This window comes from Vipera berus, assembly GCF_964194415.1.
Source record: "Vipera berus genome assembly, chromosome: 7".
NCBI lineage: Eukaryota > Metazoa > Chordata > Lepidosauria > Squamata > Viperidae > Vipera > Vipera berus.
This window is the reverse complement of record NC_138209.1, coordinates 41,369,367-41,385,493: the sequence shown is the minus strand read 5'-3', so window position 1 is coordinate 41,385,493 and position 16,127 is coordinate 41,369,367. Positions and strand designations below refer to the sequence as shown.

Below are 16,127 nucleotides of genomic sequence, written 5' to 3'. Positions count from 1 at the left end.
ACAACAACAACAACAACAATACCAATAAAAAGGGGAATTAAAGAAGATAATAAATAATAATAAATAAGTAATAGAAGGAATAAATAATAATGCTTCAGCCACACTCTTTGGGTTGATATGCATACACATTGGATAGAATTGTGAAAATTATGTGTTCAGCAGAGTGATGGAACAAGGGGAAAAAACTGTCCCAGTGTCTAGCTGTCTTGGCATGTAGTACCCTATAGCACCATCCCAAGGGAATGAGGGGTCTGCAAATATCTTCTCATCCCTCCTTCTGACCTGCACAATATATAGTTTCTTTCCTATAAAGGTAAAGGTTCCCCTGCACATGCGTGCTAATCGTTTCCAACTCTAGGAACTGGTGCTCATCTCTGTTTCAAAGCCGAAGAGCCAGCGCTTGTCCGAGGATGTCTCCGTGGTCATGTGGCCGGCATGACTAGATGCCAAAGGGGCATGGAATGCTGTTACCTTCCCACCATAGTGGTCCCTATTTTTCTACTTGCATTTTTATGTGCTTTCGAACTGCTAGGTTGGCAGAAGCTGGGACAAGTAGCAGGTGCTCACTCTGTTATGCGGCACTCAGGATTCAACCCACCAAACTGCCGACCTTCTGATCGACAAGCTCAGCATCCTAACCCACTGAGCCACCGCGTCCCTTTTCTTTCCTATAAAAACCATTAAAAACAACCAATTTAAATTAAAATAAAAACATGAATTTCAACTTGATCTCATCAAGATATTTCATCTTTGACAGGAATACTCTGATTCTCTCTCTGCTGTTTTTCCTTCTCATTTCATTGTTTATATACATTTTTTTCCAGGACAGTCCACTGGTCTTACAGTCAGATAGGAATGTTACCATGAATGCAAGAAATCATATGGGACACATAACAGGACAGCTGACTGTAGGTAAGTCTTATTATTTTCTGAAAGTTTTGTTTCTGAATTTAACACCATTTTTTAAAATTGAATCCCTCAGTATAGATATTTCAGGAAACAATAGGTTGCAGCTGTGTTATTAAAGATGATGCTGATCTATGGGCAACATTTTCCAGGCAACTAACTATACTGTAAGTTGCCCTTAGAATTAATTTTAAACAGAAATATAATTTGATTATAAATACATCAAGACAGTTAAATAAAAACAATTGGTAAAAGCAATCTTAAAATCTTAACACATTATCTGAAGCACACAAAGTAATAAAAAGTATCATTAAACCACACAAAAACTTAAAGAAATGAAACTCTGAGGAGGAAAATGAGGACTGCTGTCCATGTCATAAGTATGAGATAGTTTGCATGTTTAGCAGATTAGCTCCAATTTAATAAAAGGGACAAATTACTGATCAGATAAAATGAGATTTAATTTTATCTGTACCTTAATAGTGTCTCCCTCATCCATCCCTCCTTTCGTCTGTTCAAATGTTTACAAAAAATATTTTAACCTTTACATCTAATAAATTTGCATGGCAAAAAATGTGGGACAATTAGTTCCATATTTGTTGGTTTACTTTTAAAAAAAACATCATACTGAAAGAGATAAGGAGTTATCCTTAGGATTATTTTACTTAATCCTAGACCAGACATAAAGCAATTGAACTGAATTTCCATATATTATAAACAGTTTATATTTCATTGATGTAGTTCATAGACTCTACATTTTCATGGAATTTCATGTTCATCGGCTTGATATAAAAAATAATAGCTATTGTATACAGATTACAAAGAGTATCATCTTTCCATTTTTTCATTTATTGTGGCCAACGCAGAATTAAACAACTTTCAAGATAATTAGCCTTAGCTTAAGAGTGATTCAGCAACATTTGAGATAGTTCAGTAGCTGAGAATGCAGCTTATCAGTCTGAGATTTCTCTGACTACATATCACAGAAATCATTACTTTGTACATGTTAAGAAATTATAAATTTCTTATGAATCAGCTTCAGATTCCTGTTTCTGCTTGGAAGGTTCTTAGCTTCCCTTTACAATTTACATAGATTGCACTTTTTACAACATTCAGTGTAGACTAATATTTGCAGAGTGTTTTCCTCCACAAAAGAAACACAGTTGTCTTTTAAGTTAAACTTTTCTAACTTGAAGAAGGTGAAAAGGGGACAAGGAGCCTATAACCCTTAGATAACAGTTTCCCAAATCAGCATATGCCATACAGCATGTACAGTTCTATAACTATGTTCAAGGTCAGTTGCTGTGATTCCTAGCCATTCCTGTCATAAATCATCCTTCATTGGTAGTCTTGTGTTGTGATTATAATTTGTGATTATCCTACTTCAGCTGCCACTTTTTCAAAATGATAAAACTTTCCGCAGAGGTATTGTGATTTATTATATTTGATTTCCTGTGTTAAATAGATTGAAATGTTAGTTGATTCAACTAAAACAGACCCTTCCTTTTAAAAGGTGACTTTCTAATTGGAAAGTACTGAATATTTTTCAAAATATATTAATAGTTTTGAATTCAAGTGTTCACAAAAATATTGGGGGGAGTAAGTTTTTTTTTGAAGACAGATCCTGGGTCCTCTGTGTGAAATAAGAAAGATTTTCTTTAGAACAGTTATTTTGTTCAAATTTAAATCACAGATAGTGAAATACATAAAGAGATAATATAAAGAATTTCAGGCTATGGGCTTCTAGATGCTTTCTGAGATTGGTTGTTTGCTTGCAGATACAATATTTCATTACCCAACTAGATAAAATTTTCAGTACTAGAGGTGAGTGAGGTTTGTTCTCTGTTTATATACATGAGTATCCCACCAATACTGACAGGAAAAGCCAATAAATTGGCATTTGAAACAACTAAAGCAAAAAGTAAAGTTAAGACCATGCTTCCCTTGTTATCTATGAAATAGAGCTTTGACCTACAACATTAACTGATTTTATAAAGAATTTTCCTCTCCACAGAACAAAGTAACTAGCTCAAATTCCTGTAGAAAAGAAGATAATATATTTAGTTTAGGGTTGAACTGTGAGTCCTTGGTACTCTATGAACTTGGTTGATTGCTTGCAGATGTTTACTTGACTCAGTAACATCTTCAATGCTAGAAGGGAGGGATGGAAATTCACTTAAGGTTAGGCTCCCTTAGATTCAGAGAGGAAAACAAATGTCACTGACAAGTTTGGAGAAGCTAGTTAGACATGGAAACCTCTTACATTTACAATCCCCCTACTATTCAATTCTTAGTAACCTACATGGAAAAGTCCTAATGGTATGGAAACCTACTCAGGGTTAGGGTTGGGATTGGGATTATGGTTAGGGTTAGCCTTCCTTGAATTCTCAAGTAAAACAAACATGGCCAAGAGATTTGTAGAGGCTCCTTATTCTTAGTAGGTGTGTTAAAGAAACAGTAGGTCCACTTAAGCGAGAAGATGACAAGGAAATAACAGACAGTAGAGAGAAAGCAGAGCTGCTTAACTCATTCTTTGCATTGGTCTTCAAACAAAAAGAAACTATAGCCCAACCTACCAGAAACATAAAAGACAGACTAGAAATAAAAATTAAAATAAGCAGGAAAATGGTAAAAGAACACCTGCCTGATCTTGATGAATATAACTGATGGATTACATCCCAGAGTTCTGAAGGAGCTGGCAGATGTTATCTCAGAACCTTTGTACCATATTTTTCAAAAATCCTGGAACACAGGAGAATTACCTAAGGATTGGAAAAGAGCTGATGTGATTCCCAACTTCAAAAAAAGGGGAGGGGACAGACCCAGGAAACAACAAACAGACCAATCAGCCTAACATCAATACATGGGAAGATACTGGAAAAGATAATCAAAAAACAGATCTGCGAACAACTAGAAACAAATAATGTTATAACTAAAAGCCAACATGAGTTTGTTAAAAATGATGATGATGATAACTTTATTGTCACTTTGAATGTACACCAATCGGCATACATCAAAATGAAATTTCGTTGCATACAGCTCTCAAAGGGTCACCACCTCCGATATATACTCCTTGTTCGGGGCCCGCTCAAATTTCACATTGTCCATTTTAGTCTCTAGGGAGTGAACGATGGCAAACAGGACAGATGGAAATGGGGCTCCACGTGGATTAGCCCTCAAATTCGCTTGTATTCTGACAACCTCGCCTTCTTTCCTTTTTCTGATCCTGACTCTTCCACCCTTTCCTTAAAGAGGCCTTGCTTCTTTTCGCCCCTGGAGCGAGAAAAAAAAATAGATCATGCCAAACCAATCTTATTTCATTCTTTGACAAAGTGACTAAATTAGTAGACCAGCTGTGGACATAGTATACTTAGACTTCAGCAAGGCATTTGACAAAGTAAACCGGAAGCTACTTCTTAGTAAGCTAGAAAAATGTGAGATAGATAGATGGATTTGTCAGCCAGATGGAATTGTAACTGGATGACAAACTGTACTCAATGAATTATCCTTAATGGTACTACATCTACATGGATGGAAGTAAGCAGTGGGGTACCACAATTGTCCTAGGCCCAGTGCTCTTCAAAAACTTTATAAATGACTTAGATGAGGGAATAGAAGGGAAACTCATCAAATTTGCAGATGACACTAAGTGGCAGGAATAGCCAACAACCCAGAAGACAAGCTCAGGATCCAAAAAGATCTTGACAGATTTGAACAATGGGCCCTATCTTAACAAAATGAAATTTAATGTGGAGAAAACACTTAGGCAGGAAAATCCACGGGTACAAGTACAGATGAGGCGAGACCTGGCTTCAAAAACAGTAACTATGAGAGGGACCTTCGAGTCCTAGAAGATGATCATTTAAATATGAGCCAGTAGTGTGTGTCAGCAGTCAAAAAAGCTAATACAATCCTTGGTTGTATAAACAGAGGCATAGAATCAAAATGATGTGAAGTATTAGTACCAATTTATAAAGCCTTAGTAAAGCCACACCTGGAATACTGCATCCAATTTTGGTCACCACATTACAAAAAAGATGTTGAGACTTTGGGGAAAAGTGCAAAGAAGAGCAACTAAGATGATTAAAGGCCTGGAGATAAAAACATATGAAGAACAGTTGCAGGATTTGGATTTGGCTGGTCTAGAGAAAAGAAGGTGACATAATAGCAGTATTCCAGTATTTGAGAGGCTACCACAAGGTGGAGGGGGTCAATTTATTTTCCAAAGCACCAGAAACAATGGGAGGAAACTAATCAAGGAGAGAAGCAACCTGGAATTAAAGAGAAACTTCCTGACAGTGAGAACAATTAACCAATGGAACAGCTTGCCTCCAGAAGTAGTAGTTATTATTATTATTATTATTATTATTATTATTATTATTATTATTATTATTATTATTATTATTATTATTATTATTATTATTTCGGTTTATAAACCGCCCTACTCCCGAAGGACTCAGGGCGGTTTACAAGGCAAAATTTAAAAACAATACAATATAAAATTAAAATAAAATAAAATAAAGTCTAGCCCCCAAAAATTAAAATCACAATTTAAAAACATTAAAACCCCTCAGTCCAGACCAGATAGCTCAAAGAGCCAGGTTTTTAGGTCCCGGCGAAATGAACGAAGGTCGAGGGCAGTCCGGAGTTCCGTTGGCAGTTGATTCCATAGGGCAGGCGCGCTCACAGATAACGCCCTCCCCCTGGGGATCGCTCGTCGGCAGTCCTTGACCGGCGGTACCCTGAGGAGGCCCTCCCTGTGGGAGCGCACAGGACGATGGGAAATTGATCCTGGCAGCAGGTGCTCCCTCAGATAATCTGGGCCCATGCCATTTAGGGCTTTATAGGTCATCACCAGCACCTTGAATCTCTCCCAGAGGGCAACTGGAAGCCAATGCAGCTCGCAGAGAAGAGGCGTTACATGGGAGTTGTGGGTGCTTCATCACTGGAGACTGGACAATCACTTGTCTGAAATGGTAAAGTGTCTCAAACTTGAGCAGGTGGTTGGACTAGAAGACCTCAAAGGTCCTTTCCAGCTCTATTCTGATTGATTGATTGATTGATTGATTGATTGATTGATTGATTGATTGATTGATATATTTCCAACCCCCCCTTATTTTCAACTGCTGGTAAAATACATGGAAAAATCCTGTTGGCATTGAAATCCCCTTAGAGTTAGGGTTAAGCTTCATCAACTGGGGGAGGAAAACAAACATCACCAAGAGATTCAGAGAGGCCTGTTTGGTTTGGGAGGCCCTTTACATTTACACTCCCACCATTTTTTTATTCCTGGTAAAATACATGGAAAAATACCATTGGGATGTGAATATATTCAGGGTTAAAGTTAATGTTAGTGTTAGCATTAGGCTGTCTTGAATTCTCAGAGTAAAACAAATGTGGATGAAAGATTAATAGAGGCTCAATATGTGTCAGAGCCATTTTACATTTACAATTATACTAATATTCAATTCCTTGTAAAATACTTGGAAAAATCCTATTGAGTTGGAAATCTACTTGAGGTTACTGTTAGGCTCCCATGAATACATAATGGAAAACAAACACCCCTGAGCAGTTCAGAGAGGCTTGTTATGTTTAGGAGACCTCATGCATTTACAATCCCCTAATTTCGAGTCCTGGTTAAAAAAAATGGAATAATCCTATTGGAATAGACACCTACTCAGAGTTAGGGTTAGACATCCTTGAATTTCCAGAAAAAAAACACATGGTTGATAGATTCGTAGAGGCTTATTGTTCATAGCAAGGATCCTATGTCTTATGTTTACAATTCCCCCTAATTTCCAATTCCTGTTAAAATACATGGAAAAATTCTAATCCAAAAAATCCTAAACTTAAAACATTGGCCACGTCTACACAGAATGATAAACTAGATTCTGCTAGATAGGTGGAGGGAGGGAGGGAGGGAGAGATATGGATAAATAGATAGATAGATGAGAGAGAGAGAGAGAGAGAGAGAGAGAGATCGATCTCACAGGAAAACACAATCTAATACAAATTGTTCTGATGTTATCACTGTGCAGCTGTAAGTCCAATTTCTTTCTGTACTGTTCCTTTGAGTAAGGTAAGAAACAGAGTTGTACAGTCTTAGATAAGATATGTGTTGATTGTGTATGCATTAGTAATAAAAATTCAGATTTAAGAAGGCTTCCATTTGTACAATGAAAACCTGACATTAGTTTATATATGATATAAAAGTCACAATATTGCAGAGATTAGTTGCAGCAACTGAACAGAATAGGCAGAGAGAATGACAGAGTAGTTCCTGCCACTTTTTTATTATTATACAGAGGACCGCTAAATTTAAAGATTTTTTATTAAATGGTAGGCTATGTTATCCCATAGCAGGTACTTAAAATATCAAAATGACCTCAAAGACACATTTCTGCAGGTAATATTTAACAGATGTGTGAGGGAGGAAAATCTGCCCTTTTCTATATATTGTCTGCTTACCTGTACATATTGCACATTACATGTGACAAAGTGCAATTAAAAATACATTATGCAAGCTGAGCATGTGGACAGTGATTTAATTATATCCAACTTGTTCTTGTTCCATAATTCCTGCATGTTGTAAGGAACCATAATAATACTTACATTTGCAATAATGAGGACTAGAGACTTCCTGTCTTTTTCACAATGCTCATGTCTGAAGACTGAAAAATTCCATTGCAGGGTTTGAATTACCACAAGCCAGAAAGCACATTGAATTCTTAAATATTTTTAAATGTGAATCATGTAAAAGGGATGCTATTATGGTTACTACTATATGAAGCATGTGTAAGAATGAAGACAAACACATGTATGATTTTCATGTGTACTTTTTATTTAAAAAAAAACAAACCTAGAAGTTGATAAAGGCTGACATGGAAAAAATGAGGTTGGCAAATGAGAAGTAAGGTGAAATTTAACTACACAGTATTAGTTAACCCCAGAAAACAAATGTTACCACAATCATCTTCTTTCAAAAATGATCTAATACATTATTTCTTTAATATTATTTTCTTCTAATATTTCACTTCTATAGCAAATGTTTTGTGACTGTCATGACATTCCCAAAGCTGCTGTTGGCTGCAAAGCACATTTACATTATTTGGAACATCCGGCCTTATAACAAAGCTCTCATAGGACATTAAATTTTTATCTTTGCATTCTCCCTGCATTTCAGACAGTCAGATATGTCATTTATTTTTTATTTCTAAAATTGTATCTTGCATGCAGACTGCATGGGAAGGTCACTAAGAAGGGCAAACAAATTTAGTGGTGTTTTATAACCTGTGTTATAGAAAAATAGGTTGTCATTCTCACATTCTTCTGACATAAGCTTTAGCCATATCTATATTGGCAAATTGTTCCGCATGATATTAAAATCAGAGAAAAGAAATATAAAAGTAAAGCCTCCATCAATTTTTGGGACCTCGTAGACATATCAAGAAAGTTTTCTTGGTAATAATATAAAAGTAGTTTGCAACCTTTTGAATTCCTAGCCTAGCCTAGAGCCCTGGTTTACTTGAAGATCTCCCCATTCAAGAACTAAGCTAGGTCTCACTATCATGAGTCTTTAAAACAGGCCAGACAAATTCAGAATGCAAGGACATTCTTTGAAGTGTATTAACTTTTTCCTTTATCGTTAATGTAACAAGCATGGCAAGACATCAGTTTCAGAATGAATTTATACTCAGACAACTTATTCAGCAGAATGCAGCTAATGTATACAAACAGATCTTCTTTGCTTCCCTCTGCCTTCAAAGGTGGACTTAATAGGCCTTTCTTAATATCCTAAATATCATTTTGAGATTAAAAATCCCTCTACTAAAATGACAGTGTGTTTCTTCCACTGGTGGGATTCAGCCAGTTCGCTCCACTTCAGCAGAACTGGTAGCTAATTTTTTGTGGCCCAGGCCCAGAAATGACTTCCGGAAGCGGCATCCATGCAGAGAACCAGTTGTTCACATATTTGAATCCCATCACTGGTTTCTTCTACAATGTAACTTTTTCTAAATTCCCCAAAGAGATAATCAAAGACTCTACAAACCAGGGGACCATGAGATCTAGTCCTGCCTTAGGCTCAAAGCAAGCTGGGAACTCTTGGGACAGTTACTCTCTTTCAGCCCATGGAAGAAGGCCATGGCAAACTATTTCTGAAACCTGTCTACGGAGATTCTCAGCATCCAGATCATGGTTGTCCCAAAGATGCTTTTTCATGAGGGAACTGAACTTTCTTGTTTTTCTTTGAAGACATTTTGTTACTCATCCAAGAAGCTTCTTCAGCTCTGTCTGTATGGTGGGGAAATGGGAGGATTTATATTCCTTGCAAGCCTGACATCAATCTTACAAGGCTGAAAGTACATCCTGTATATACCGCCCCCTCCACTTTCATACCCCCACAAATTAGGAGTCTTTTTTGAGTCTATCAAATCCTCATTCCTGCTGTTGGCCAATTTGCCTCTTATCTGATTGTTGCCCTAGCTGTAGCTCCTCTTCCTGTCTCCCAAAGTTATTTCCACATATTATTACACCCACTGAGTTTTCTTCAAAACTAGTCAAGAACAAATTTAAAAGAAAGAAACTACAGGAAGATAAGAAAGGAAAAGTCTGTTCTCAGGAACAGAAGTTTGGTCTAAGTCTAAGACAACTGTAATTTCATATCTCTTATGCATTACTTAGTTTTATGTTGGAAATATACAAAGTAGTAGCAAAATATTGTAAAGCTGATTATGTCTTTTGCATTTTTCAGCTGTTATCCTTCAGTTCAATAAAAATAATTGAGGAAGAGATATTTAGAGGAGAAAATATATTTGGGGAAATTTCTTAGGTGAAGCATGAAAATTTGCACTTCTCCTAGTTCTTATAATAGGCAAGTGAGAATGTCCAGTTTGTAATTGTAACCAGTCTACAATGGGTCTGCCTTTTCATGTTTCAGTTAAAACCCAAGGGAAGATATAACAAGGGAAGTCCTTCTATGTGATCATTTTAGATTAGGAATAATGACCAGCCAGGAATACTGGGACACTTAACACCATTTTTAAAAATCAGATTGCAACAATAAAGGGTTAAGATTATTAATTCTGGGCTTGATTATCAATGGGATTATTTATAACAGTATCAACCTGTCGAAATGTTACCAAGATAAGTTGCCTTAAAGATGTCTGTTAGTAATGCAAAAAAAGGGAAATGAATTAAGCCAATTTGCTAATTTTTGCTAATTTCCTGACATTCACTGACTCCTACGTTTAATGGGTAATCAAAACTGTTTCAGAAAGTGGAAGTTTCTCTTGCTGTAATTATTTGCCCAACCTGGCACTCAGCTGACATTACAGATGATGTAAACAACTTACCTCTAAATTCATTAGCAAGTGTGCTGATGATAGTGGAAAGGTACATAGTGATGAGGTTTACTTATAATTGAAATGCTGATTTCTGTCTGGATTTTTATGGGGTGGTTCAGACAAATCCAGCAATCTCTCCATAATTTCTTAGTCCTAACAATAACAAACTGAAGGGAGAGAGCAAATCTGAAGGAGGTGTTCACTGAAGTCCCAGTGAAGCTTTTGTTTTAAAAAAAAATCAATTCAGTTCCAATTTGGAATATTTACTTTAAAAAACTAATTTCCTCTAATTTCTGCAAAGGTTTCATTCAACCTTAAGTTTTTCCTGTTTAAAAATATTCATAGTATCAATATTTTCATGTTATTACCTTCAGCACTGATGTAATGATAGGCTAGAAACCAGGAGACTGTGAGTTCTACTGCTGCCTTAGGCATGAAAGCCATTTGGGTGACCTGGGGCCAATAACTCACCCTCAGCCCAACTCACTTCATAGGGTTGTTGTTGTGGGGAAAATAGGAGGAAGAAGTATTATGTATGTTCACCGTAAAGTAATATAAGTTACTTATAAAGTAATAAAGGTGGACTTTTAAAAAATTCAGTAAATAAATAATACAAAAATATCTTAATTTTATGCATAATGATGAATAAATAAATCTGCGTAACATATTTGAATTTTGTGAAAAACTACCTTAAAATAGCACCCATATTTAACTCATGCAAAACAAAAGGATTGACTCACACAACCACTAATAGGTTATGTAGCTAGTTTGGCTTTAGTTCTAAATCTTTTGTGAATACAACATTTTTGTTTTGTTTACAATTGTACATGCCACAGAGTTACAATGATCTGTTGTTACAGCTTATTCAGTGAACTAGAATTAAGCAAATTAATTCTTAATGCCCTGTGTAATCCACTGCAATTAGATCTGCTTCCTCCATGTTTTGCTTTTCAGTTTGAGGCTCTCAATAAATAAAAATACAATACTCAGAACGTGAGAATTTTGTTTCTAGATAAGCAAATTCTTAGAGGTCTGGAGCATAATCCAGAAGCCTTTGCCATTGTCCATCCTGTTTGACCCTGATGGGAGCTAAAGTTTGAAAACATTTCATGAGATCAGGTTGTCAACTTTCAAATGGAACTTGGGAGTTTCAATTTTGAAAACCTGTAGGTAGGAATTAAATAGACTCAGGTTTAACTTTTTAAGTCACAAAATTTACTTGCTGACTTTTTAAAAAATCTCACTCAGATTACATAAAGAGTTATTTTTATGAAGATGAAATAAAACAATTAGGCCATTTTAAACTGAAGCAGAAAAGGTGAGATATGAATATAATAGATGCTTTCCCCAAACACAGCAAGAATGCTGTTTCAATAGCAGTATATGACATTGAGTAAGTTCAAGCTGCCTTGAAATAAAAAAAAGTTGTCTCATGTCACGTATAAAAGACCAACTAGGCTCACTTGATTTTTGGCTTAGCAGGCTGCATATTCAGTACATGTATAAACGTTGTGCAATAGGGCTCAGAAAAAAAACATTATATTAGGTTGAAAACTGTTAAAAAAACTGATGTATTTTGTAATTGCATTGTAGAACTTATTACATTTTGAAAAATTACATTTAAAAAACCCACCCAAATATATATAATTACATACAATACATACTATTTCAATGTTGATAGACAGCATATCACTTAATTAGGTGTCATCAAAGGAAGTCTGACTCCTGGTGTCTGCTTAGTCAAATGTTTACCATCTAGATTATGGGTGTCAAACTTGTGACTTCACGTGACATGTTGTGATGTATTGCAACTTTTTTCCCATTGCTAGCAATGGGGTGGGTACAGTTTTGGTGTAACACATCTGGCCTGTGGGCCGGCAGTTTAACACCCCTGATCTAGATGGCAGAAATGGCTCATAGCTCTTCCAAGGAGAGGTCAGTAAGCCTGTTGGTCCCATCTTTTTACTTAATCTTTTCTTTTCCTTTCCTTAAATTGCCTTTAGTCTTTTCACAAACACACACACACACACAGAGAGAGAGAGAGAGAGAGAGAGACATATACACAAACACAAAATGTGTGTGTATATATTTCTCTCTGTGTGTATGTATGTGTTTTTGCATGTGTGTGTATACACATATATATATGTGTATATATATATATATATATATATATATATATATATATATATATATATATATATATATGTGTGTGTGTGTGTGTGTGTGTGTGTGTGTGTGTGTGTGTGTGTATTTGTGTATATATACACACATAATGTGTTTATCTACTCTATTGTCTCTTCCATCATGTGCTTGAAATATGTAAGTTTCTGCTCACTGATCATTGCCTCAAGGATACATTTTATTTAGTCCAGAATTTCTTGGTTGGTTCTTCTTGAAGTCTATGGTAAACATCTCTAAGTCTATGAATATTCTTCCACTCTTTTCCATTGTCCAGCTTGCAAAGCTATGCATTGCTTGACTTAAAGTCAGGCCATTGCTTTAATTCTGTCAATCTTTATCACTTTAAAACTTTACTTTTTATAATCTTGTCAAATGTTTGTATTGGTTTCCTCCCTACAGGTAACCTCTCACTCTTTTTCCCTGCAGTACATGATTTATTTATTTATTTATTTATTTATTTATTTATTTATTTATTTATTTATTCATTCATTTATTTATTTCCCTCCATTTTTGTTTTTATAAACAGTTCAAGATGGTGAACAAATCTAATACTCCTTCCTCCTCCTTTTCCCCCACTACAACAACCCTGTGAGCTAAGTTGGGCTGAGAGAGTGTGACTGGTGCAAAGTCACTCAGCTGGCTTTCATGGCTGAACTGGAATTCACAGTCTCCCAGTTTCCAGCCTGGTACCTTAACCACTGGACCAAACTTTATTTATACTTAACCCAAGTAAGCAAAATTAGCTACCATCTTTACTTCTTTGTAGGTTGACATTACCTATGTTTAATATTTAATATTAAACCAGATTTTTTTTACTTTTCATTTTTAGTTCTTTTAAATTTTCTATATTCTTAACTATCAAGGTGATATCATAGACATATTAATCTGCAGTTTTAATTCCAGTTATTGTTTCTTCCAATCTTATATTAAATTAAATTGTAAGTTAAATAAATGTGGGATAATAATGTATCCATATCTTACTTTCGTCTTATTCTGAACTACTCCAATTCTTAGAATAGCTATTTCTTGAAAGATTTTTTTCAGAAAAATAATGGGAAGTTCTGGCACACCCATTAACCTTATTGTGTTCCACATTCTGGGGTAATCTCCATAATCAAAGGCCTTGCTGAAGTCAAAGGAACAAAGAGAAATCTACTTTTTCATTCCCTTGGATAGTCCACTGTACATCTTTTCTTAGCTAACTGAGCTTACTTTTGTCTGTCTTTTTAAAAAATTTCCTGTTCTTTTGCCATTTTTCCTCTATATTCTTCATAGTAAGTACTTCAGCAAAACTTTTCTTGAGTGAGGAATTACTGCAGTTGTTTGTGATTTTGTTGCATCTTTTTTCTGTATTTGCAAAGACAAATCTTTTCCATTCTCTAGTCTAGGACATTCAGCCTAATTCATATTTGCTGACACAGAGCTGTTAGCACTTCAACTGCATTTTCTCATGCAGCTTTAAACAGGTCAATGGATATGTCATCTGCTCTGCTGCTTTTCTATTTCCTAGCTGGTTCATTGCCTACTGTGTCATTGGTTCCAGAATACATTTTGCCTCTGCAGGTGCATCTGACATTATATAACCCATTTCAGTAAAGCCATTTCATTTTCCTTTAATCTGTTGTCTCTATTATGTGTCTTCTGTTATTCCTCTTATGTATTACCACTTGTAACATTTTATGTGATTTATTGAATCTTCTTTAAACACCTTTCCTTTCCTTTCTTTTCCCTTTTCCCTTTTTCCCTTTTCCATTTCCCTTTTGATTTTACTCTGTTAATGACATTCTCAATTGATATATTTTCCTTATACTTTTTGACTCAAGATGGAGAATAGTATTAGTAAATAGTAATAAGTATTCTAAACTTCACCTTCATAAATGGCATATTTGCATACTACATTTGATGGTCTGTAATACAGCTATTTTTATGGAAGTATGCTTTGTAGAAGTTACTTTAAAATGTCTTTGTGTTGGACACTAAACTAGATGGCAGCATCTAATGAAGTCTGGCCATGTCAAAAGAAAAGCTAAGAATTGTTGGGTTAGCATTTGAATGGGAAACATTAGGAAATCTTAGACTGGAAAGTTTTAAAAAATGTTGGAACAGGGCAATAGTGTGCCACTTCCATACAGTTGCCAAAAAAAAAAATCTACTGTACATCAGTGTGCTCACAAAGTCACCAGGAGCTGAACTCTACTTGAACAGATTTTTTGATGTATTAAGAGACAGGAGGAGGCACAGAATGAGAAAATCTCATATAAGTTCACTCAGAAACCTTGATTTGAAGTCCTCCCTGCTATTTATAAAGAAATAAATAAGAACGGTAGCTAACTATCTGAAGCATTGTGTATAGTCTGCAAATGGGCAATCAACTCTGATTAAGCAAAAAGCTTAATCAGACACAAGAAATGCTGCTTATGGTAGATGACATCTCCCCATGTGTATAATACTTTGAAGTGTTGCATTTATCAATAAAAGACAAATTCTCTGGGACATGTCACATAACAGGGAACTAAATAGACAGATGCATGCACGCACACACATCCATATATATATATATATATATATATATATATATATATATATATATATATATATATATATATATATATATATATATATATACACACACACACATATACATAGAGAGAGAGAGAGAGAGAGATTTACATTTGCTCAGATCTTGTATTCATTAGCCTCTTATTTCATCCCATAACTGTGGTATGAAGACACAGTTAAATAGAAACCTCTCACAGACAGCGAAATCTTTCAGAAAATCAGAAGACATGATATTAATTCTGCATATGGACTGAATCCACATTTATCTATCTCTGTTTTCCCCCACAAATATTAAAGCCAGTAACGTAATATTATTATCAGCTTCAAGGATTTTCATCGTGTGAATGAATATCTGCAAATACCTGAACATCTGAAAACATGTTAAATGGTTTAGACAAAAGCACCCCATGCTCTTTTAGGTAAAACTAATCATGTCCAGGCCAACTAGGACCAAATTAGATGATATGTCGATATGTACAATACGTGCACATGTGTCATTTGTTGCTGAAATGCAATTACAAGGAACAGCAAATTCATAAAAATACTAAACTGCTTAACCACTTCTCTGCATTTCAGATGTTGCTTTGTTGGTTAGAATTAGCTGCTTTCTCCAACTATTTTTGTTGCTGTAGACATAGATATATAAGGATTATTGTCCCCACCTCTGTGGCTTCTCCTTAATCTTTTGAGTGGGAAGATCTTACGGAAACCACATTAAAGTATGCTTTGAACTCAATGGAGAAAGAGTGAGATGCATGGGTGGATATGGCACATTTGAAGCATTCTTGTTCTCTACTTTTCCAGTTTTTAATCCTCCCAATGGGAAAAAGAACAGGCAGGCCTGCTATGTCTTCCAATTGAGAACAAGATAGCAATATAGATTAAATGTACCTACAGATTATACCCAAGGATAGCAGATGAGATGAGATATTTTTGATGGTGGTCATCTAATAGGAAGATTGCTTAAGTTTCTTTTTTTAATCAAATGTTTTATTTTAGATTACAAATAATACATTATTCAGTACAAATAGTAAATAAGTACAGTAGTATTTATACAGAGCTATTAATGATTAAAATAAACCTTTCAAAATAAAAAGAATTATATTGTGTCAAATATGTGTTATGGTTCCGACTAAC

At 35.3% G+C, this 16,127-nt stretch overlaps 1 protein-coding gene across 3 annotated transcripts in view; it reads left to right on the top strand.

Moving 5' to 3' along the window:
• Positions 1-16,127, top strand: part of SGCZ (sarcoglycan zeta) — a gene marked incomplete at both ends in the record, with an annotated part of 643,673 nt that overhangs the window by 555,333 nt on the left and 72,213 nt on the right. For all 3 annotated transcript variants that reach the window (XM_081333169.1, XM_081333170.1, XM_081333168.1), the window contains one exon: positions 825-912. In XM_081333169.1, the coding sequence (XP_081189295.1) occupies positions 825-912 (88 nt within the window). The remainder of the gene's footprint in view (positions 1-824; positions 913-16,127) is intronic.